At 36.0% G+C, this 26,161-nt stretch overlaps 1 protein-coding gene and 1 non-coding gene across 11 annotated transcripts in view; one reads left to right on the top strand and one right to left on the bottom strand.

Annotated features, from left to right (window-relative positions):
- IMMP2L (inner mitochondrial membrane peptidase subunit 2) overlaps positions 1-26,161 on the top strand; it is an 882,864-nt gene that overhangs the window by 188,101 nt on the left and 668,602 nt on the right. The window contains exon 5 of one of the 10 annotated variants that reach the window (XM_053898370.1): positions 11,488-11,907. The exons of the other annotated variants lie outside the window; for them this stretch is intronic. Coding sequence (XP_053754345.1) covers positions 11,488-11,506 — 19 coding nt within the window. The 3' untranslated portion in view covers positions 11,507-11,907. Of the gene's footprint in view, positions 1-11,487; positions 11,908-26,161 lie in introns of those variants that run through there. 10 annotated transcript variants of the gene reach the window in all.
- Positions 22,203-22,309, bottom strand: LOC128775721 (U6 spliceosomal RNA). Its single transcript, XR_008420701.1, has one exon. It is a non-coding gene; the product is annotated as a U6 spliceosomal RNA (small nuclear RNA).

Raw genomic sequence — 26,161 nt, 5'->3', positions numbered from 1 at the left:
ATGCTTGAATTGGGCCCTGAAGGACAGTTAAAAATTAGCCAGACAGTAAGTAGGCAAAAGTATTCTAGGAAGAGACAGTTTAATAGACAGTAGAGATAGAAAACCCACATTAGGGTAAAATGCTGGGAGGAAATGAGTAAAAATGAGTTCAAACAAAGAAGTGAACAATGTAAAATTTCATAAAAAGTGTATTTTAAAAATGGATAACGGTGTGTAAAAATTGCTGTGGATATTAGATTCCTTTGGTACCCCTAAAAGAATGATGTAACCATTTCATTTTAAAATGGGAATATTTACAACACACAGGAAGTTACATCCTTTGTAACCATTTAAACTTGTGATGAAAAACTTTAGATGTCAACTAAAAAAGTGTATTGCAGACTTTTAGAAAATTCTTTCTGGAATATGGGAGAAAAATAAAAAGAATACCATTGCTTTAGAGCATCTTTCTCTTTCTCAGAACCTTACTTTTCTGTGGGGCTCCTGAGTGGCTCAGCACGTTAAAGCGTCGCCTCTTGATTTTGGCTCAGGTCATGGTCTTGCAATTCCTGACATTGAGCCCTGTGTGGGGTTCCAAGCTGACAGCCCAGAGACTGTTTGGGGTTCTCTCTCTCCCAGTCTCTCTGCCCCACCCCTGCTTGTGTGCGCACATGCGGGCGCTCCCCCCCCCAAAATAAATGAATTAAAAAAAAAAAACCCAAACCTTACTTTCCTCAAGAAGACTTTCTGTAAATTTAGATGACAAAAAGAGATCATGGTCTTTGAGAGCTTATTATATTGTTAGTAATGGAAAGGATATCCCTAGAATTTGGATGCCTGACAAATTAAAATAAAGTGAAACTTCTGCTGTCAGAGGTAAGTGTTCTAGACAGTTCTCTTACAGAGACTCTTCTTCCCTGAATAATAGGAGCATCCCTAGATTTTACCCATAGATACCACCAAGATTGTCCTAAGAAAGAAATCTTTGGATCCATTCAGGCATTTGAACAAATGTGTATTTTGCTGAGACTCCATAGAGCAAGGCAGATGTGATTTGGGTGAGGGAAAATTTTGTGATGGTCTCAGTCATACTCAACTATGCTGTAACTGCTACTATAGAATCTGTAACTCTGAATAGTGAGTAGCTGGGAAATATACTCCCAGATAATTGAATTAGCTAATGTATATAATTACATAAAAATTACTCTATATAATCCTGGGTAATTAAATGTTCAAGAACGCTTGAGAAATGCAGTAATTTTAGTTTTGATATGCTTACTGTTGAGTTTGTCATATTGTATAAGTGAGAATAATAGGGACCAGATGCCAACATAGCTAATAAGTTGGGGAACTGGTATTTAAATCCATGTATTCAATACCATGTTCTTTCTATTATGGCAGTTAGAAAGGCTGCCTAGTATTTTATATTATTCAGAAAGCTGTTCAAATTTAAATAGACTTTATTATTTACTAAAAGGAATTCTGGCATTATTACTGGATTTTGCTAATTTGTTTATACTTAAAATTTTTAAAAAATGTTTATTCATTTTTTGAGTGTGCACGCGCAAGTTGGGGAGGGGCAGTGAGAAGGGGACAGAAGATCTAAACTGGATTCTGGATTCTGTGCTGACAGGATGACAGCAGTGAGCATGATGTGGGGCCCGAACTCAGGAACCGTGAGATCATGACTTGAGCCGAAGTCGGACACTCAATCGTTTGAACCACCCAGGCACCCAGTGTTTATACTTTTTAAAACCTCTTAAAAATTGAGGACCCCAAAGAGCTTTCATGGTTTTTTTTTATCAATATATAGCATTTAAAATCAATATTTAACATTTATAAATTAAAACTGAGAAAATTAAAAAAAATATATTTAATTCACTAAAAAACAATACAGCTGTAGTTCTGTTAATGCAAATAAGGTATTCTTGTGAAAAATATGTTTTTCTGAAACAAAAATGTTTAGTGATAAGAGTAGCACTGTTTTACATTTTTATAAATCTCTTTTAATGTCTGACTTAATTGAAACAGCTGGATTCCCATATCTGCTTCTGCATTCAACCTGCCATGGTATGTTTTCTCAGTTGAAGTACATGCAGAAAATGTGTCCTCACACCAATATGTACTCGGAAAATGGTGAGAGCTTCTGGGACCCCTGAAAGTTTCTTGGTGACTGTCAGAGGTCTTGGGACCCATACTGTGAGAACCGCTACTTTAAAATAATGTCACAAGTGTTACATCATAATTCACATGCACCTAGTGAAATGGGAGTACACTTTTTTGCAGTATGTTTGTTTTGATGTTGTCTGCCTTTGATTTTAGCTTCATGTAATATGGAACACTTATTCCTTAACTCTTGGATGTGTAATGAGGTTTATGACAAAATTATAATGTTAACCTGAAAACACTTAAGTAAAATTACATGGTATTTTAGAATATAAGTTTCAAGAGGATAGAAATTGTGAACAAAATTTTCTCTTTTAGAAAAATCAATAGAAATGAAGTTCAAGTATTTTATAATTAATTAAAAAAAGTAGTTGTAATGATACCAAAGATTTCTAAACTTCAGGAATTTTTTTTCCGATAAATCCTTTAAAATAATCTAGATGTGTCCATCTTTTTCAGTTCTTTCCAGCTTCCCTCTTCCCTCTCTTATTTCTCTTTCACTTTCATCCTCCTCTAACTGATTCAATAAATATTTATTGGGCCCTTTATCAGTAAACACCAACTTCTGTAACTTCTGTAAGAGATGGAAATGTACACTCATTCAAACACAATGAAACTTTCTTTCTTGCTGCATCCAATTACCGTGTTTCTGTTGGGGGAGGGACTGTGCATTGCGAAGCTGGCCAGACAAGGAAATTGCAGTTACTGCCGTGTTTAAGAATATGGAGAACTAGGAAGCTGCCTCATAACTGCTGCTCATGGACCACATCATCTGTGCCATGATTTATGTTAGTAAAATGGATGCCTGGCTTTGGCTGTTGACACTCATGAAAATAGGGATTAGACATTGGGCTCTATGCTGCAGAGAAATCAAATTTCTCTTGGACTGATTCTGTAGGTAAAAACAGCAGAGGCAGCCACAACAGCCAGCCTGGCCTCTGCCTCACTGTGTTAATTCTGATTCAAAGTCATGCCAGTGTGTCTGTGTGGCAAGAGCTGTATTGTGCACCGCAGTCTAGCTGTCAGGGAGTTCAGGAAGTGAACTTCAACTTTCTAGCTTAGCTATCTAGCTCTCTAACTGGCAGCTTAAAGAACTGTGTATTAAAGAACACAACTGAAGTCGAGTTGAGGCAACCAATCTGCACACAGAACAAATGACTGAAACAAAATGTATTAAAATGGTGATAGCGATTACCTCTGTGTAATTAAATCTACGGCACCTTCTCTTTCCTTTACTGTCTTCATTTCTGTCCTCACCTATGTCAATTTTCATTATTTTGAAAGAGATTTCACCTTTCCCCCCATTGCAAGTATCTGGTTGCTGTAAGAGCACAAGGCCAAAAGTTAGAACCAGTCATTTCTAGACTTGGCTTGTAGTGTGAAGGCTATAGAAATCTCACCCTTGCATAGTTCTCATGGGGATGGGGTCATCTTGTGAATTGGCTAAGTGAGCCTTTTAGTGAAACTATATGTATGTTAAAATATGGCAGTCTAGACCTTTACCACTTGGTGTGATGCTTTGGGGTTGCTTACTACTAAGCTTGGGCATTATGGTAACCAGAGGGTGTTATGCTGTGGAGGAAGCTAAGATAATTTTATACTTGGTGATTTTCCCTTGGGCATGTCAGAACCAATCACTTTTGTCTCTTCTGCACTGCTGCTTGTTGAGGATTCTATATGGTACATAAGGGGAAAAGATAGTTTGATTAATGCTTTGAAGATGCCGAAGTAGTTGGTGGTCTAAATTATCCTCAACTTAGGGTGAGGTATCTAAACACCACCCTCACTGGGGGGGGGGGTGGTATCCCAGTGTTTAAGAGACAGGAAATAGAGGATAGTAAGGTAATGCATCAGAAATCATGGTGCATGTGATGAAACATGAAAGAGTAGTTTAGGAAGGAAGACATATCCAAACATACTGGAGTCTACAATTCAAATGATTTATTTTAGAGAGTTAGGCACCCAGAGGGTGTAGCAAAAACAAGCCAAATGGCTTCATACGCTGAATCTAAAAGATGAGCTGTTGACAGCCCAGTAAAGAATGGGCTTCCAAAGCTGAACTAGGGTGGGTAGACCTAGGGTGGAAAACCAAGGTATTCATGCGTTGTAGATATCATTGAGTATTGGGGAGGGGGTGGGTGGTACAGCAGTCATTTCAGTGCTGGCTCCTTCCTTTGCTTTCCTTGTTTATGGGGGATGAAAATGTTGCAGATGATTAAAGATACCAGGTAGAAATGGACAACAGCATATATATATTTTCTACATTCTTTATGATGGCTCAAGTTGCCAAAGGCTAAGAGGGTTTTTTTTTTTCTTAACACATTTTTCACCTTGTGAAAATCAGTTTGATGGATTCATTTTATTAACCGCTTAATAAAAATATTTAGACATAATAGCTAGAGTTGGTGAATTACCAGTTACCAGTAATATGAATTAAAAACAAGTGCAACATTCAGGCAAAACAAGTTAATTTAGTTGACACTATTCTGCTTTGTAAAAGTACAGACCAGCTTTTGAAGGGAATGCATTTAGGATTTTTAATGTGGCAATTAAACATGGTTAGGGGGCTATGTAAATTAGCATGTTTTTAACTGCATTTATGGTCATCTTAATCTGATATGGCTGACTTAATTTCATAGTCATTTGAGGATAGTTAATTCTACTTTATAGTTGCTTACCAGGAAATTATGCCTCATGCTGTGTGGTGAGGTTTTGTAAATGAATTTAAAGAAAATTGTTATTGTTGGAAAAAAATTCATTGTTTAAGCACCATCTAAAGTTGCTGCCTCTAAGGGATCATTGCTGCATGGTATTTAAAAAAAAGATTTTAAATGTGTTTTAGATCTTGTCACTTTTTGAGTAGAAAGACACAGATGTGTGTATTTAACAAAACAAGAAAACACTTTAAATACCACGTTGGGCCAGTCTGTGTCCACATCTTCTTGAAGTGGTTAGTAATTAATTCCATGGCAAAGATGAGTTTGCAGTTTTTGCAGTAGTATGCCAGTGGATAGTAATCTTCTGGCTTGTACATACATATATTTAAAATCCTGCAAAATGTATCTGTAAAAATGTCACATTTGTCTATTGTATTTTTTAAATAAGGATTTTTATCCCAGCTGATCTAGAAAGTTAACTAATTTTCTCATAAATAGTATTGTGTATATGAGAATTCTCCTACAAACTTTCAGTTTTGTGTTACAAAGTGAACATTTAGGGGCACCTGGGAGGCTCAGTTGGTTAAGTGTCTGACTCTTGATTCTGGCTCGGGTCATGATCTCATGGTTGTGAGATCAGGCCTGTGCTGGGCTCTTTCCTGAGTGAGGAGCCTGCTTGGGATTCTCTCTATCCCCCTCTCTCTCCCCCTCCCTGACTTGTGTGTGCTGGTACACTTTCTCTCTCTCTCTCTCTCTCTCAAAATAAGTAAATAAACATAAAAAAGTGAACATTCTGGATTTTATGTCAAATAAGTCATTTTGTAAATGAGTGGAATGAGTCAAATTTATAAGTCTAAAGAGGAATTTGGGTCTATTTAATTTATAGCTGATTATATTTTTATTTAATACTTACCTTTAAGTGTGTGTGTGTGTGTGTGTGTGTGTGTGTGCACATGTGAATACATATGATGTGTGTATCTAAATCTGTAAATTCTGTCTATGTGGTGTCCCATGTGGCTTAATTGTTGTCCTTGGGAGTTTGTTTTTCAAATAATCATTACATACTCATGAAAGCAAATATTTTAAGAAATGGAAGATTTTCTAACAGAATTAGATATTTTCAGATAAATATAATTGAAGACCTATTGATATAAAAATAAAGAATACTATTAAAGCTTAAATGTGGATTTTAGAAATATGAGGCAAAATGAAAATGAATTACACTGTATGTATGTTCTTTTTGATTAGATAATTGCTTTGGGTATGTTTCAGTCATTCCTCCAAAGGAGAATGATTTGTATTACTAAATACAGATTAAATTTGTCATATAGGTCAAAAATTGAACCCTTACTACCAGTAACATTTCTGTATATCTTATGAAGTGAGTAGAAGTGTTTAAGATTTTTTTGCTTTCTTATTTTTAAACTGCTTTTCTTTTTTGAGTTGAAGTTTCAAAAAATAGTTTTAAGTACACTGGAGGAAATTTATGCAGGTTACTGAAGAAAGCAAGAAAATTTGGAAAAATATTGAGTTACTAATTCTGATGTACAGGGGTTCTATAAAGTAAGTAATGCTGCTCAGTTGTGCAATTTACGTTGGGTTTTGAAAAGAAATAGCACTTTGTCTATGTACGGTACCTCTGGCAAAAGACTCAGTATATACTTACACTTTACATTCTTTATTTTCATAGTTAATTTATGAAAAGAAACAATTTCACCAAACTTATTTTATGTATTAGTATTGTCACCTGCATTATGTATGTTTAAATTTTTAATATGTTTCATTTTTATTTTTTAAAAATTCCACGTTTATTGTAGAAAATAGGAGAATTGTTAACATGACAATACTTAATTTCACCTTTTAAAGGCAACCAGTGTTACTTATATTTAATACAAAGTATCATGTTTATTAGAATACATTCATGAAACATTCATAATATGTTTTCTATTGATGATGGTGCTGAAGATTCACTCGGGGAAAACAAGTTATTATTGTGTTTCCCAAGTGGTCTCTTTCTCGGCCTCTCATTTCCTCTTTATTCTCTCATAGTTTGTTATAGTACCTATACAGTTTTATTGATTCTGTTGAGATCTTTAATACATCTGGAATTTGTTTTGGGGTTTGATACACAGTAGGGATTTAATTTTTGGTCATATGAATGGTATGTCTTCATTTTTCAGAACTTCTTTTGTGTCCTTGGGTAAAATTTTATAGTGTTCTTTATTCATACTTGCACATTTCTTGCACATTAGATTTATTCCTACTTATTCCATAGATTTTTATGGCTATGTTTCAAAAGATCTTTTTTCCCAGTAAAATTTGCAATTGGTTGCTTCTGTGGATGGAAAGTCATTGATGTTGATCCTGATTCTGGCCACATTTCTGAATGTTCTTACTCATTCTAATACCTTTTCAGTTGATTGTGTCTGTCTTTGTAGGCAGGCACAGACGACACCTTATACTTCTTTTTTTCTTTTCTTCTTCTTTGACTAAAACCTCCATTCTGCTCCCTGTTGACCTTCGTGGGAACTCTTTACTATTTACCATTAAAAATAATATTTCCTTTGGCTCCTCATATGGAATTAAATAAGTCTTCTTTATTCTCATTTGGTTAAAAGGCTTTTCTGGTTTTTCTTGTTAAATGTTTATCTTAAAGTGGAGTTTAAATTTTGAATACTTGAGCCTTTGCACTAGGCATAGGCATCATTCAAGATAGCAATAGGTGTGTTTTGTATTTTTCTGTTAATATGGTAAATATATTACTCAAATAGATGTCTTTCAATTCATGTGTCTTGTATTATTGTGAATAACCCTGTTTGGTCATGAGGGGATATTTGTACTATGCGACTGGATTTGTCCAGATTTTATTTGGATATTTATAAATGAGAATCTATAGGGTTTTTGTATGTATTTATGCATTTTTGGAATGAGAGATATTCTGGGCTCATACCTCCATTGCTTATAAATATAAAGCTCTATGCCCTATTCTTAATTTTACGTGCTTCCTAAATAGTACTGTTCTCAACACTCCAATTCATGTCTATCTGTAGTATCTTACCACCTAGGATCCTACCAGAGAACCCTATGTAGGCAGCATTATTTGATATTTCCAATATTTTTCAGATGAAGAGGGGGGAGGGAGGAAGAGGCAAAGGACTATTAAAATTTGTCAATAAAACCAGTGTTTCCTTTTCATAATTAATATAATATATATAACTGGCTACATTTGTGTATATGGGATCTGTTATTATAAAAATGTGAATAGACTGTTTTTTGATATATTAAGTTGTATAATTTTTTTTAGTAAATCCTTTTCTCTTAACATATATGTACTTGTACATGTATGCATATGATTTTAATACTCAAATCCCTTTTCCCCTTTAAATTAGATTGACGTTTATGACATTTACAGTCTTATGTCTGAGAATAGAGCAAAGCTACAAAGAAGACTCAAATACTTATTTTTTGAGTTCTAAGTAGGCTGCTGAAATTTACAGTTGATGCAAAAGTCTTGAAATCCCAAATGTCTGAGTTGAAGAAGCTGGCGCTGTGTAAGATAGAAAGGGTCTTGAGTTTTTAAAGTACAGCTCTGAAGATACAAGTACATAATTTTTAAAATTTTTTTAAAAAATTTAAGCAATAGATTAGAATTCAATTAGCTAAAAAGTGAGATGATCTCATTTACATGTTAACTAACTGTTTCTTGGCCAGAAGGAAGAGTTGCATTAGAAACAAGAATCCATACACTTGGCAGTCCTATACCCTACCCTCCTTTCCTCTTCAGTTGAGACCTGGGATGATGATAGGAATTCCCTTTAGGTGAAGGTTTGAACAGGGGAGATTGGTGCTTCACTGTCTAGGTGAAAGCCAGGCAGATGGCAAGACTTCTATAAAAGTGTGCATGGTCCTATATGACTATGGTGTGGTAGTAGCAGCATTGGAACCTCCTGCCTCTTCTGGAACTTTGAGAAGCAACAATCTCACGGATGTATCCTACACTAGAGTGACATGAGTTCAGTAAGGTAGAGATGTTTATGGGAGGTGTCTGGAGACGAAGAACAGGAAAGTTGGTTGACAGACCAGTGCTTGAAAATAGCTCTCAGTTATGATGAGGGGACACAGTCCAAATGGCACCATGGAGTGCATGATTAGAGGCCAACCATAGATAATTACTTCACCAAAAACCAGATTGTCCAAATGCTGAGACATGGAAGGTGCCAGAGCAGGGCACTGCAGGTTTGATGCCTCCTACTGGTACCATATGACTGTTGTGTGAACTGCCTCTCAACACGTAACCCTTACCTCAGGGAGAAGAAAGATGTTGAGTCGTGAAATTGTGAATTGAAGTTAAACAGGATTAGTGAGAAACCCAGATGTGACCAAGTTTATCTAGAAATGCCTAGATTATGTTTTCTGATATTAGGTGGAGCAGGAGCTTGAGAGATACATGATAAACTCTATGGTAGAAAACGGAAATTTTATGTTAAATTTCTGAATTTTTATTTTATGAAATAATACATATGCAATATCAACAATATACTTTAGGACCAAGGGGTTATTGAAATGTGGTTGAGGGGATGCTAATGGATCCCTGAAGCCCTTTTAGTGGGTCTGTGAGGACAACACTCTGTACAATAATCCTAAGAATTTATTTGCCTTCTTTACTCTCATTTTTTCCTGAGTGTACAGTGTACTTGTAAAGAGACAACAGGACATGTGACTTAATGACAGATGAATTCGAAAGCAGAATTGAAAATCCAGTTGTTTCTATGCCAGACATGAAGGAGATTTGCAAAAAAAGTAGAACAATGCCACTTTTAAGTATTTTGGGGAAAATAGAATTATTTTAAACAAAAATTTATTTTTGTTAACTTGTAATGGTTGTGTTATTATTATTTTAAAGTGAATTAACAAATTTTAAGTTACGAATTTTAGTTTTTAATGTGGCATAAATTCATATATACAATTCACATAAAGAAGAGGTTTTGGGATCTTTACTGCATTTTAGAAATGTTAGGGGGTCCTATGGCCAAGTTTGAGAACTATTGGCTCAGACTCATTCGAGCCAGCCACTGGATTGGAGGTTGGAAAGTAAAGAGTGTGGAGATTGAAATCTGACTAGTATCTAAATAGCATTGTGTATTTTTTTTCAAGTTTTCTGAATCTTACTTTCCTTGTTTATAAAATGGGACAATAATGTTTAATTTTCAAGAAATTGTGAGGAATATATACACACATATACACACACATATACACACTGATCACTCTAATATGCTCTTCCTGCTAAGTGCTTGACACTTGTTGGATAGACAAATGTTAGATATTTTTGTTTCAGATATCATCAGGGACCTTTATGTGGAAATAGCCCATAGTTTTCTTTTCTACTTACTCTGTCTTTTGAAACCCATTCAAAAGTTAGAAAAAAGTTGAGACTATTAATTTTTTTTCCTTTGAGAAAATGAAGAAATTTGTAGATAAAGATATATAGACACAGTTGCATGAACCTGTGTTTGCCTAGCACTTTTTGAGCCAGTGATTCTCAAAACAGAAAAGTATTCAGAATCATAGAGATTCACAAAAGTATTCTGTTTCCATATATATATATATACGTATATATATATATATTATATATATATATACGTATATATATACATATATATATGTATATATATATATGTGTGTGTGTGTATATATATACATACATATATATACACGTATATATATCATATATTTTTAATTCTTTACTCTGCATCTTCTCCGCTGACTGGCATGTCCAGATTTTTGTCACCTCTGTACTATGTATATGGTTGGTTGTTTTCACTTCTCCCATAGCCTGTCAAGCATCACCCTTCAAGTAGGCTCTTTTATGCCTCAGGTGTGTGTGCTTGATTCCAAACCTCTAGCTGAGTGACTGCATTTATACTTATTACTCATAAGTCTTCATATTATGAATACATTTATTGCCTTAGTGAGAAACAGACTGATAGAAAACAATACTTTAAAAAAAGAAACAGGGGCACCTGGGTGGCTCAGTCTGTTGAGCGTCCGACTTAGGCTCAGGTCATGATCTCACAGCTCGTGAGTTCGGGCCCCACATTGGGCTCTGTGCTGACAGCTCAGAGCTTGAAGCCTGCTTCAGTTTCTGTGCCTCCCTCTCTCTCTGCCCCAACCCACTCGCATTCTGTCTCTGTCTCTCTCAAAAATAAATAAACATTAAAAAAAATTTTTAAAAATCAAAAAAATAAAAAAAGACAGAAAAAGGAAATATTCTCAAGAAGGTGACATATTTCAGTAGGTGAACATCATTTCTCTGAAGAATTGAAGCCTAATCAGATTTGTTTTTATACTAATAGATCAAATAAAGTATATTGAGGCAATGTAGTAGCTGTCTTGAAATACACAGGCCAAAAAAAATTGAAAGTGATATTTATTGGATATACAGTACAACATGGATGAAATTGAGATGGATTGCATTTATTCATTTCAAAAGTATGGTTTGAAATTTAACACAACAATGAAATAAGTTGGTAATGAGAAAGAACAGTGAGTAGAAGATTTTCTTTTTGCAAGCTCATTGTACTATAGCCACTCATTTAGCAATTTTTATCTGTGGTACCCATTTGGAATTTGCATAGGTCAGAAGGAATACGTTTGTTATTATTAATTTTTTTTTTTTTTTTGCCAGGAATGGGAGCAGAACTTGATGACAAAATGATCTTGGTGATAAATTGCTCCTATTGCTGGTTATCTTGAATTGGGAGTTATCTACAGTGCAGTATAAGAAAAAAAAGATTCCACCCCTATTCATTTTGATTTAATGGGTTGGTGTTGAATGCAACATACCATCTTTTTCCCCCGTGTACATTCAGTAGTGAATTGAGCAAAAAATGTATTAAGTAAGCTTTTTAGTTTTACATCAAAATCAATACCAGACTGTTATTGCAAATTTTAACATCATGATTTCCTCATCATTTTGTGTGGTACTTTCATCTCTTCCAGTATAAAGGTTGGCCGTCTAACCTAGCAATATTAAGTATAATGGCTGAAAATGCATAGTCAGGTTTTCACCTGACCCTTCATCCCCAACAATTACAGTGTTCATTATTCTGTTCTCAATAAACAGAAACTGAGGAAATTAATAAAATTAAAAAATAGATCAAAGGTGTAAGAGGTGAAGATCCTCATGGTGCCTGTGAACAAACTAATACACGTTTTGGATGATTTTTGGAAAGGTGTTAAATTCTCTTTTCATTTACTCTTAAATATTCTGTAGAAAGGAAATGTCAGAGTTGTTCTATGGTGACATACAGCTGAAATCTCCTAATCGCTTAGCCACTTTAGACAAAATCTGTCATTGCGAGTGTGATTACTTACACAGAATAATCGTGTAAGATTCAGGTAATTAGTAAACACCTAGATCCTCCTGTTGGTAGGAGGAATATTGTCCCCATGTAATGTATTGAGCACCTAGTGTGTACTGCTCTAAGCTCTGGGGATGCTAAGAGGACCCTGCCCTCAAGGAGTTCATTACCTAATAATGTATTATTATTTTTTTTAATGTTTTTTTTTTTTTTTTTTTTTTTTAAGAGAGAGAGAGAGAGGAAGGGAGGGAGGGGAGAGAGAGGGTGACAGAGGATCCAAAGTGGGCTCCACCCTGACAGCAGCAAGCGAGCCAATGTTGGCCTCAAACTCATGAACCCTGAGACCATGACCTGAGCTAAGGTCACACGCTCAATCGACTGAGCCACCCAGGCTCCCCATTACCTAATAATTTTTAATAATATATTGCATTAATAATTACAAAATGGTGATAAGTCCACCAGTGTAACTATATGAAAATTTAATGATTTGGGATATATTTTATTTTAATAATTGGCATCAGGATTCCTCTTACATAGGGAACATCTTTGAATAAAGAATGAGTTCACATGGAGTAGATGAGAGGCATCATATTGGAGGGGGGGATAGTGTAGGGACTCTTCTGGATCAGAGATAAGGGATATTCATTTTTATATGGACAGGGAGAGGGCCTCTGTGGGATGTGGCCAGAATGCTGGGTTGGGAGAGTGGAGTGTCTGACCCTGTCTTTCCCTGTCCTGGCACTCCTTCTGTCGCCCTCAGCGGCTATTCGAGTTCTTCTTCCCCTTTATCTAGGGATCCCACTCTACTTCTCCCCCTTGTACCACACAGCCGTGCTTCTGCACACATTCTTAGTTAAAGCCTATATAGCAGTTTATCTGTAGTGTTTTAACACCTACACAGTTAAGGCTCTTAGGGCTGCATGAAAGCCAAGACATTATTTGCTTTCCTAAAGCTTAGTGAGAAAAACTGATTTTTAACATTTGAAATTAAAAGACACCTGTTGTAAATTAAGTGGCTGCATTTGTTGGATTTTGGCTCAAAATTCTTTAAAGTGTTTTGTTCTTTAACGTATGTTCTGTCTCACTTGCCTATATAATTCCTGAAGAGAAGGAATAATGTTTCTTGCAGTTTCATTACCACTCCTATACCTAACATAGCAGCCGCCCAACACAGGTGCTCATACATATTTGTCAAATAATTTGTTGCTATTAGTATTAGCAATTAATCTTTAATTTTTCCCCTCAAATTTCAGAGAAAAGTAGAATTGAGAGAATAATTCCATGTTCTGACTCTAGTAATTAGGACTCTGGGAGGCTCCTCTGTTTTGATAATGTGATTGTAGCTTAAAAACCATTCTTTTCCTTATGGCACACTACTAAAATTGCAGGAAAACTATCTGGAAATAAAAGGGCCTCTGTGTTCTGCATGCAAGCCCAAGCTTATAAAGTATTAACTAGTATACACAGTACTCAGTCTCCTTGGGAAGAAAATGAATACTTGAAAGGATTTTTGATGAAGAAAAGATTTCTTTGCTAGTTTAAATTTATTCAAGGAAGATCATTAGGAGTTTATGATATGTACACATAAGGGCAGAAGAAGAAATATTCCTTGTTCAGATATCAGAGCTTTCGGATGGCAGAGTCAGTTTGTAAGTAATGGCAGAGGTTCATTTTTTTTCCAAGAACATCTAGGTCCAATGGAGCATAGTTTAAGGCTCTCTTAACAGTTTCTGAAGGCCATTTCTTAATTTTGGTTCTGTTAATGAGACGAATAATGCCATTTGGGCATCTTGAGAAAAAATACTATGGACACAATTTACCTTATTCATAGGGCAGATTCCTAATCACTATTTGCTATTAGAAGAAATTTTGCAAAATTTCTCTATTTTACTTAGATTTAAAATGGCATTGTTTGGTTTCTAACATAGTAAAATAAGGAAGCAGATGGGATTAGAGTCCAGTTTGATGACTTGCTCACTGGCTTGGTGCTTCTGAGAAAGCTCGAGTGCCACCTGTGTTTTACAGAAATTTAGCATTGAACTGAACGGGACCTAGTGGGGAAGGTACATACAGATATTTTATCATAATAAATGCTTTAATAGAATTTATAAGCAAATGTTGTGGGAGAGATAAAAGTTGAATTTATGAGAGGAGAGTTAGGGGAAATGCCCCAGGTGACCCCAAAAAGCAGGGATGCCTTTACTTTGTCGTGCTCACCCCCGTTTTAGGATCCAAAACTTTGCCCCCATCTTCCAGTGTACCTCCTTGCTCCTCAGCCTCCCTCAACTGCCTTGGGTCTCAGACTTTTAGGAAATAGAAAGATGGTAGAGAAACTCCAATTTCCTGCCCTAAACCTACCCATGCTTTGGCCTCTTTCCTTCCTCTCTAGGAGAAGGAGGATCTTTCGTTCCTCTTTGAGGCTTGTCCTTGTGCTCTGGGCCCATTTCTCTCCAAAGGCTCTGAAACCAGTGCCACCCATTTAGCTCTTTAATCATTGATACCTTCAATCTCTACCTCCAGGTGCTTTTCTTTCAAACCCTAAAGGCTTGTGTCATCCATCAAAAGAAGCCACTTTCTTCCCCTGGCTCTTTGATCCTTTCTAATTGCCTTCAGAGCTTAGTTGCTTTACAAGGCTAGTCTCATGCTGGCATTTACTTCCATATTCTTCAACCCATTGCTGCCTGGATAACCTCAGATATCTCAGGCCCATCATCTTCAACACTGAACTCACAATCTACTTTCCCGAGCCTGCCCTCCTGCCTGCGTTCCCTCTCGGAGTTCACCGAGTCACCTGAGTGGAGACCTGGAGTCACCCTACACTCCCTTCATTCCCTCCCTTCCCCTTCTTCCTTCTTCACTGTCATCACTAACATTTAGTGTCACAGTGAAAGTTACCAGCATCTCCACGAGTGAGGCACTCTTGTGCCTATTTTACCGTGGTCGATACTCAAGTGCAGCGTCAGTCCCACAAATCGAAGTGGGACTTCAAATCCCGGCGTCAGACCGGAGCCCACAGTCTGAAACAGCAGTGTACCACAGTTTATCATCTAAACCATCACCAAGTACTGTCACTTCTGCTTTTAAATCTGTTGAGTCCATGTGCTTTGTTCCATTCCCACACCACCAATGTAGTTCAGACTCTTGTCCACAGTTCACTGGACTATTGTGAGAACTATTTTCCTGCTCTCAGCTTCTCCTGTGGCTTTCATTTTATCTATCCATATCTACTTTCAGAGCAATCTTTTAAAATGACTTTAGTAAATGTGTAATTCTAACACTTAAAATGCTCAATGGCCTCATAAATCTAAGGTAAGTTCAGACCTCTTCCTGTAGCATGTGGAAAGTTCTGTCCTCTTCCTTGCCTTGTTTAGCCCTTTTTTCAGTTGCTGGAGAAAAATGTAGTTGCTACATTGATCACGTAGCTGGCTCAAATATGTGGGTCAGTTTGTATATTAAATAACAGACTCAGGAGTTAACAGATGTTCAGAAGTTTCTCTTAGCCCGTTTCCTCTTCTGCTCTGGTCAGGTCTCCCTTGAAGTAGTCCAGGACAGGGCTTAGGGTTCGAAGTCAGCCATGAGTTCAGTTCCTGACCTTTCTGATTTCTGTAATCCTCAGTATTTCCATTATCTGATGATTATAATTCATTCCAACCTTATTAGGATTTAGTTCAGGAGACCCGCAAATCTCTTACTACATTTGTTAGTTCTTATTGGTAGGTTAGTTCATTTGGCTTTGATTATTGAAATATGGCGATTGCAAGGAATTTAGAAGAGACCCATTTGATTAAAACACTGTGTTTCATTATTATAATGTTTATTAACATTAGAATTGAATAACGGACAGTGGTATAATCCGAAGACAAAGAAAATGAGGCGTGAGGGTATGTAGTAGTTGTTTCCAAATATCTGTGGGGATATGGAAGATTAACTTGATTTATTCTATTGGTTCTAGGGACCATAACCTAGTGGGAATAAATTAAAGAGCCAAAGTAGATTTTTCAGTCAATATAAAGAATTCTATAACAGAACTGCCTTAAAACGACCTGCCCTGTATTGCAGTCATTCCAGTGGAGGCCACAGTTGTCAAGTGGTACATTAGTGCTTTCACTAGAGAGATTCCGACCTGTTAATCATTATCCAGAACTGCTGCCAGTTAATCTCCATGGTGCCACCCATCTCTGATGTGCTATGAGTCAACTCCATTTTTGTACAACGTATTATTTCCCAGCCTATTCCACGTAGGCCATTTACAGATCATAATTTCTGTGGTAACCAATGCCTGTAATAAGTTGCAGTCCTCAAATAATCAAGATCCATACCTTATTTCTCCTTCTGTAGTTGTTTGATGTCTTTTATATTTCCCCAAAGTGTTAAATCTGGCCTTTAGGAATCAACATCCTCTAAACCCCAGGAGACAGTCTAATGTTGTCGGCAACATGGGGATTATTGCAAACAGCTGCTCATTGCAGAGTGGTGGGTAGCAAACTGTGCCTCAGGTGACTAACATAAAATGAATCTAAGTGCAATGAGCTCTCATGAAGCAAAACTAAAATAGTATGCAATAAGATTACATCTACTTGACAGTTTTACCTGACCTCAAATTACTAATATTACACATTTAGCAATATTAGACTTGTCTAGGGCTTATAAAGGATTGATTGACTCATAAAATCTGGATTACATTCTATGTGATCTTACATGAAATTTCTAATTTTCATACTAAGTATTTATGTGCAAGGAAAATTCTAGGAGAAAACAATAAATGTAGAATACTCAGGGTTTATCTTTACTACTGCTTCTGCACTCATCAGTTTTACTCGTATTCATAGTCCTGGGTTTGTGGTACTCAAATTTTATTTTGCCTCATTTTCTCATCCAAAACATTATTGTGTGGCTTCTTCCTGATGCTACCACCCTCAGGTAGCACTTCATTTTTAGAACGTTGAATTAATCTCTAAAGTGTCTTATTTATTTATTTCTCCATGATCCTACTCATTCTTCCTAAAGTAACAGCTATCTACTTATATTAATTCAGTTGTATCATCCCATGACTTATTTAAAAAAAAATTTTAAATGTTTATTTATTTACTTTTGAGAGAGAGCAAGCACACAAGTTGGGGAGGGACAGAGAGACAGAGGGAGACACAGAATCTGAAGCAGGCTCCAGGCTCTGAGCTGTCAGCACAGATCCCGACATGAGGCTTGAACCCACAAACCGTGAGGTCATGACCTGAGTCGGAGTCAGACGCCTAACAGACTGAGCCATGCAGGTGCCCTCCCATGCCTTATTTTAGATAATGTATGTATTAATAGTAGACTTTTAAACAGAGAGCATTTATCCAGTTCTGGTGGATGTTAGACTGTCAAAGGTAAAATTTAGAGAAAATAGGAAACCTGTGTTCACATCAAAATAGTCTGCACATGTTCAGACCATGTGCAGTTACCCTTCTTTTCTTCTGTCTTCTGGAGACATTTTTAATCTGCTTGCTCTATACCCTGGCACAGTTCTACACATTGAGAATATGCTGAAAGCAGGGGAAAGAAGGAAAGATCTGTGTGTGGTGATAGAGAAAAACAGGAATGTGGGCTGAGGCAACAGTTTAGTTATGGCGGACAGGAGGGAAAGTCTCTCTTAACTGACACACTGAAACTGAAGGAAGTAAAGGAATCAACCTTATAAAAAATGAAGAGAAGAGTGTACTCCACAGAGTGAACAGTATATGTCACCCTGGGGCAGCAAAAAGTTTGGCATGTTGCAAGATCTGGAAGGAGACCAGTGTGGCTGGAGATTTGTTTGGGCAAAGTTGGACAAGATGAGTTTGAAGGTGTTGTTAGAGGCCATATCATTTAATAGGGCAGATAAAGTCTTTGAGAGAGATCTTAAGTAAAGTGACATTCAACTTATAGTTTGATAAAGATTCTTTGACTACTCTATGATAAATAAATTAGATGAGGTAAGAATGGAAATAATATATTTAGAAGTCTAGGAGAGAAACTGGATTACTGTGGGGATAGAAAAAAAAATGGAGAGAAGTGGATGGATTGAAATACTTCTTTGGAGGTAGATTCATAGACATTTTGGTTAGATTGGATATAATAACAGAGGGGGAGAGAGGAAACCCGAATGGTGACTGGTTTTCTGGTTTGATAAATAAGTGGATGGTTGCACTATGTAATGAGATGGTGACGTTCCCCCACCTAACATAAGAAGAAGATAACGCTTGAAGAGGTTAAGTAATTTCCCCAAGGTCGTGTCACCTCTTTCTCTATTCTGTTTTCATTTTAAGCAGACACCTATACTATGAAATTATTTGTGTGGGAAATAAATTCCTAGACTATGAAATTACTTGCGTGGGAAATATATTCTTATTTTGTGTTGTGTCCCAGCACTTACATCACTTATATTGAGGGCTGGCATTCATATCATTCACTCATTTATCCAAGAGATAATGAATTCTTTAAATATCACGGGGTACAGAAAAGTGATACAGAGAAATGGTCCCTGTCTTGCTGATAGTGGGGAAGGTAGACCATTAAATTATATAGCTCGGTATGAGACTGCTTTAGGAAAGAAGCACTGGGTATGAAGGAAGGCAGGAAAATCTTCTCACTGAAGGACATGTCTTGTCTCAGCTGAATGTTGAAAGCTGAGAAGAAGACAGGAAGAAAGAAGAGGAAATAGTATCCTATTTCTGTCAGAAGTGACAGCTCATATTTCAAGCAGGGAATCCACAAAGCTCAGAGAACATGACTTGAAAACATGTGGTTGAAAAATTAAGTTCAGGTGGAGTGGGGAGAGGTAAATCTGTATAGGTAAGCAGGGCATGCTACCTCAAAGTTATTTTAAGGAACTTGGGTGTGATCCTGTGGTAGAAAGAAAGCTAATTATAATTTTAAGAAGGAACATGAAGAACATTGGGGAACCTGAGTGGCTCAGTTGATTGAGCGTCCAGCTTCCTCTCAGGTCATGATCTCACAGCTCAAGAGTTTGAGCCCCGCATTGGGCTCTGTGCTGACAGCACACAGCCTGGAGTATGCTTTGGATTTTGTGTCTCCATCTCTCTCTGCCACTCTCCTGCTCATGATCTCTCTCTCTCTCTCTCTCTCTCTCTCTCTCAAAAATAAATAAATATTAAAAAACAATTAAAAGAAAAAGAAAGAACATGACATGATAAAATTACTATTGAATTAAAAAAAAAATGTTTATTTATTTTTGAGAGAGAGAGAGAGACAAACAGAGAGACAGAGACAGAGAGTGAGCAGGGGAGGGGCAGAGAGAGTCGGAGACAGAATCCAAAGCAGGCTCCAGGCTCTGAGCTGTCAGCACAGAGCTGGAGTGGGGCTCGAACTCATGAACCATGAGATCATGACCTGAGTGGAATTCAGGTGCGCAACCAACTGAGCCTCCCAGGCATCCCGATAAAATAACATTTTAGAAAGACCATGGTAACTATCGTGTGGAAAATGGGTTCGAAGGGGGTACAACCACTCAATAAATACTTGATATTATTCTACAAATGTCTTGTATATGTAACAGGCAGTTACAAGGATTTTCAGTTTGGGTTCAAACTATGATTTAAAACCATTACAGTGTGGCATAAACAGGCCTCAGTGTTGTTTTATTCTGTTATCTGAATTTTTAAACAATGTGATTTAGGATATGCATTTTTTAAAATTTGGCTCATTTTTTGCACATCTTTTATGCTAGAATGATATTAAAATTAACTTTTAAAAATCCTGTAAATTTTTAGAGATTTGTATATCTTTTTCTATTAAAAAGGGTGTGGTGACTAACACAAATATTCCTATTAGCATACCTAGAATTACAGGAAAAGTTAACATATTTAAAATGCTTTTAGACATTATGCTCAAGAGGAAAAAGTAAGAGGGATATAAAATTTTATTGCTGTTATAATTACACTTACATGTAATAATGACAGCATTTTTAAGGTATACAAGATAATACCGAGTAGTTTAAATATCAATTTATTATGAATGTAAGTTGTATATGACATTCATTCATTTTATTAATGTATATGTGCAGTAATATTTTAAAAGCAAATAATACTTTAACATATTTTCAAAACTCCTAATTGCTAATTTATTCTTAAAATAAAACCCCAGAAGGGTCTTATAGGTCAAATCAAACCTCCTTCCAGAATAAATTTATTTCTCTATAATCCAGTATCAAGTTTCTCTTTAACACTGTCTTTTTAAGTGTTTTGATTATTTGAAGTTCTTTCTGAAACACTGAGCTAATCTCTTTCTTTGAAAAATCTGCCTTTTGGTTCCAGCTCTATCCTTTGTGGTTTCAAGGATATGTTTAAATATTTCATATGTTATCAAGACTTATTCATGAAGATTTATGCTGGAGTATTAACCCTGGAAAAGGATTTACTTCAGAGTGTAATAAAATAAAATAGTTATTTAAAGCTAGTTCCCTTCTGTGTTTATGTGTGCTCAGAAATGTTCAGACAGGATTGAAGGTCTCATTTGGTGTGTACTTGTATATTTTTTTCCTAAACGCTGATTGCAGTTTACATTATAATTCATATATTCATTGTGTTTGCTGCATATTTTCTATTTCTCTCCAGTAGAATATAAGTGACAGGTGCCCGAAATGGTGTTTTATACATAGTAGGCTCACAATGAATATTTGTTAAATGAATAAAAATGATTTAAAATCTTTCTCAAAAATCTTCGGATGATCTACGTGAGATTTATTGGCTATTAATCTTGCCACTGGAAGGCTAAATGATATTAAAGATCATATGGCTAGTTAGTGGAAAAGTCATTTCTATATTCTGATAATTCTGGTTACTCCTGCTGGGAAACCCAGGATGTAATCTCAGAACAAATGTAATACATACTTAAGGACCCTATGTCCCTCATATTCCCTTTGTGTCACTGCCTCACCCGGATGATTTTTATTTCCATAGATTAGTTCTGCCTTTTCAGAAGTGTATGTAAGTTGAGTTATATAGTATATACTCTTGCTGTGTGACTTCTTTCAGTCAACATTCTTTTTTTAAAAAATTTTTTAATGTTTATTTACTTTTGAGAGAGAGAGAGAGAGAGAGACAGAGAGAGAGAGAGAGAGAGAGTGAGTGTGTGAGTGGGGGAGGGGCAGAAAGCGAGGGAGACACAGAATCTGAAGCAGGCTCCAGGCTCTGAGCTGTTAGCACAGAGCCCAATATGGGGCTCCAGCTCACGAACCGTGAAATCATGACCTGAACAGAAGTCGGATGCTTAACCAACTGAGACACCCAGGCGCCCCAATATTCTTTTTTCTAAAACATACCCTTTTTTTTTAATGTTCACTTATTTTTGAGAGAGAGAGAACGTGAGCGGGTGAGGGGCAGAGAGAGAGGAAGACTTCTCTCTCTGTCAGCACGGAGCCTGACATGGGGCTTGAACTCACAAGCCAGGAGATCACAACCTGAGCTGAAGTCAGATGCTTAACCGATTGAACCATCCAGGCACCCCTTTCACTCAGTATTCTTTAGATGAAGTTCATCCTGTGTGTGTGTAGCTGAAGTTCAGTTTTATTGCTCTGGAGTCAGATGATTCCACAATTTAGATTTCATTCTGCTGTCAACAGACATTTAGGTTGTTAGGTTATTTTTTCTGCTACAAATATTCTTTAAATTTTTCTGTATATGTATGAATATCTCTTAGATATCAACCTAGGAGTGGATTTGCAGGGAGATAGAGGATATATATATTCAGATCTAGGAGATGAATCTAAAGATTTTTCTAAAATGTTTGTATTATATTCATATTTTATAATGTGGTGAACATGAAGGATGTATTTTGATGAAATAGGGATCATATGGCTGAAAACATGCCCGGTTTTAAATTTTGAGAAATGTAAATGTATATAATTAATTAATTAATTTGTTTGTCAGCTGTGCTGACAGCTCAGAGCCTGGAGCCTGCTTCAAATTCTGTGTCTGCCTTTCTCTCTGCCCTTTCCAGGTCGTGCTCTGTCTATGTCTGTCTCTCTCAAAGTTAAATAAACATTTAAAAAAGCATTAAAACAAATATGGAACACTTCACAAATTTGTGTGTCATCCTTGCGCAGGGACCATGCTAATCTTCTCTGCATTGTTCCAATTTTAGTCTATGTGCTGCCGAAGCGAGCACTATAATTAATTTATTTTTAAAAACAACTAGAATAATGTCTTTTTTAGTTTTCTTTTAGTCCCAGCATTTCCAATAGTGATGGGTTTTCTTGTTCTTTGTATACTATGAAAAGTGACTCATAGACTTGAAATCTTGAAAAACTTGCAGAGTTTTAGTTCATTTGACATCCAAAATTTTTTTCTTTCTTCTGTACTGTTATTTCTTGATTATGTGTAACATATTGCAGGCAATGAATTGTATCTAAAGAATTTTGTATACGGAAGAGTAGTATTAGTGGTGAACATAGGATTGATATCTCTGTGGCAATTATAATTGGCTTCTAATCCCAAATTAGCATTTAGAGGCTAAATGTGTTTCTCACCGTGTGTTTTAAAACATAGGCATCTTGTGTAATATGGTTTGAGAATGCTATTTCAGCCCCAGTTACTACCTTAAGTATTTACACAGTGTTTGGAAAGTATTTTAATGTATTGCAGGGGCTAATTACTCAGTTTTCATCAAATTCCTTTACTAATCCAATGTAGGTCCAGATGCAAAAGTTGAGTTGAAGTTTGTAAGTGAGTTTGGGAAAGAAAGCATCACTTCATATCTTTGTTTATTTCATGTTCAGTTTTACTTTAATCTAGTTGAGAGTGATGGTGTAATTTGATTACCACTCTTGACTTCTGGTTCTTTCAATCATTATTTCTATAACTTTGGGTAAACTTTTGACTTTATTGAGTCTTTGTTTCTTTATCTTTTAAGTGCGGGCGTGGGACTAAGCTCATCTCTTTCAGAGCTAATTTTTGTGTGTACGTTCTGTATATTAATGTGGGATATTAGATGTGTTTTTAATAAAGCATTGTTCAAATAGACCTCCCTGGTTTTCTTTCTTTTGCCTTGCATGTGGAAGGAAATATTTCAGAGAGAGAATAACTATACTCCACTTGCCAGACTTTCATAACTGGTGCTAAATGAACCAAGGAAGAGCAAGATCTGCTAAATCATGGCATTGAACTTGGTGTTCTAGGCATTATAATTTCTGATGAATGGTGTCTCCTGAGACTTCTGTAAAATGATACATTCTGACATCCAGTGACCTTTTAAACTAATATTTCTATTATGTAATTCAGTTGCTTCTGTTTCCTGGAGATAATAACATTAGTTTGTACTGAGGTAGATAATGATTGTGTTAGCAATTTCCTTTGTGGTAAGTGTTTTTAAAGTAATTTAGTTTGAAGGAAGAATCGTTTATACAAATAAAATCCAGAGGAACTCACCCGTAGTGTACTATGATTAAAAAAAAAAAAAAGAAAGGAAAAAGAGAAAAGAAAAAGAAAAAAAAAGAGGTAGTCAGTGACTTCTGGGACAATATTTTTGAGACTCAAGGTAAATAGTCTCATTGATTGATTTTTAGGAAAGCTTGTTGCCAACTGTAACTCTTTTTAAAACACATACACATACAATATTACGGTGAAGGGACAAGACTGTGGAATCAGACCTAGTGCTATTTCTGTCATGAGTGAGTAAGGAATATTAGACACCTGGATTTTGTTTTATCCATAAAACAAAAGTAATACTTCATAAGAGTACATAGTAAATACTAAGTGAGGTGATAATGAGAAGCTTACACTGCAGTACTTGGCATACAGTGGTGCTCAGTAAATAACAGCGATTTTTTTTTCCCCTTCATGGATGCTGTAAGGTCTTAAATGGCTTCTAAGTTATCGAAGACAGTTTAAGTTATGTTAGTCAACTTTTACCATTAAGTGTAGTTATTTTATTCTGATTGTTAGATTACTGTTATATCTGTTAAGTCTTGTTTTACCAAAGTAGTTGATTGCTCAGAACACCTAGTCTCTGTTTATGGCTGATAACAGTTTGCTGTGGGTAGAATGATGAGGATGGGGTGAATGGTTGACCTTTAGTCCTAGATTTTCATCTAAAATATTTACAGTTACAGCACAACAAGGTTATGCTAAGAAGAAAGAAAAGCGTTTGTTTCCTTCTACAGTCTGTGTCTTTCTTTGACCATGCACAACTTCCACCCACCTTTCCCCCATACCCCCTCTTGTACACGGACTTCATCATTGCCCACAGATCAACATCTCTGCCATGATGTCCTGGACTGCAGAACCTTTCCTCCCCTCCCCCCCTTCCCTTCCCTTCCCTTCCCTTCCCTTCCCTTCCCTTCCCTTCCCTTCCCTTCCCTTCCCTTCCCTTTGCTTCTTGCCTCCTTGAAGTGCTTGTACTGTGCTTGTCTTGTTTCTTTGTCTCACCTTGTTCTCTTTCTCACTTCCTTGCTACTTAGCATAGATACCTCAAATTGTAATATGTCCTTTTATGTGTGTCTTAAGTCTATACCTGGATTATGTGTAGAGGCAGTCTTGCTTGTTTTTTTGTGTGTTTCTGATGAAACTTACAGAGTCCTTCGCACAGCAGATTTGTAGTGGATGTTTGTTGGTGTTGTTGTTCATACTCCTGCTGATATTGTTTAAAAAAAAAATGAAACGCTGACCCTAGATGTATGGTACTTTGGGTAACTAAGGCACTCTAGGTTTGACTAATTTGAAGTCAGACTTGGTTCTTTGAGCTAAATGGTTGATTCATTCCCATTTATATACTTGTTGTTCTGCCCATCCATCCAAATAATTTATTTAATACTTTTATTACAAAGCATGTGCTAGGAGCCATGGGAAATAGAAAAAAAAAAAAAACAATTGGTAAGGGATGATTACACTAATTACTGTTATTGCCATTCCTAAATAATTGTTTCGTATCTTCAAATAACTTCAAAAGACTGGCAAATCGGGATTTATTTATGTTTCTAAGTTAAAGTAAATTTTTAAATATAATGTATTACTTTTTATGATTGCTTGCTTTAAAAAATATGGCATTTTCATTTAACTGATAACTGCTGATCCTTGTGGCATCAGTTAGAATTTTAATCCTAATATAAAAATGTTATTGAACCAAGAGAGTACTGCAATATTCCTGAAGACCAAATATTCAAATTTAAATAATAGCAATGTAGGCTTGCTTTTAAATAACTTGACTAAAATTTAAAGATGGAGTTGAAACAAGATTTGAACAACTAATATTAAATATGTATGATGTGTGCTAACCTGTTTTTGGTACTATTCTCATTTATTTTGTCTACCTCATCGTGCTAGTTTTTGTTGGGTCACTTTGTCTTACCCACTGTAAACGGTATAAAAAAACATGAAGAAATCTGCGTTGAGAAAGAAAACTTGATTAATAATGTGAACACAAATTGGCTTTTTATAAAAAATTAGTTTAATGGAAGGGTTTGATAAAAGCTTTAAAACACGTGTATTTGATTTTTATTTTCATGGAGATAAGTGAAAAAATTACTTTCATTGAATTAGAGCAAGAGATTATGTAACCACAAAACAGGTAGAAGCAACTATGAATGTATGGATACAAAAAGGAACTAATCTGAAACTGTAGAATTGAAAAATGTTGTCATTGACAGTAAATCATAACTACAGACAGGATAAAAATCTAGAAAATACACTGTTAGAATTTTTGAGCTGGAAGATATGATCGAGGAATCTATGGATTCCACCAAAATAAAAAATAGATAAAAATTGAAAAGCATAAAAATATTGCTGAGACTAAAAGGTAGGTTGAGAAGGGCTATCATGACTAAAAGTATCTAAAACATCTTAGGCACATGCTGTCTTCAATTTTTTATCTCCTTGTCACATTAAAAATAACTTATTAAGATGAGATTATACAAGTATCCTTGAAAACGTTCTTACGTAAAAATTCAAAATTAGGTAAGGACATACTGAGTTACAATGCACAAGTACCTCTTTACTCATTTTAGTCATTCACAGTTCCCACCCT

This window comes from Panthera pardus, unplaced genomic scaffold (assembly GCF_024362965.1).
Source record: "Panthera pardus isolate Hobbes unplaced genomic scaffold, ASM2436296v1 HiC_scaffold_8, whole genome shotgun sequence".
Lineage (NCBI taxonomy): Eukaryota > Metazoa > Chordata > Mammalia > Carnivora > Felidae > Panthera > Panthera pardus.
This window is presented reverse-complemented; position numbering and strand designations above follow the sequence as displayed.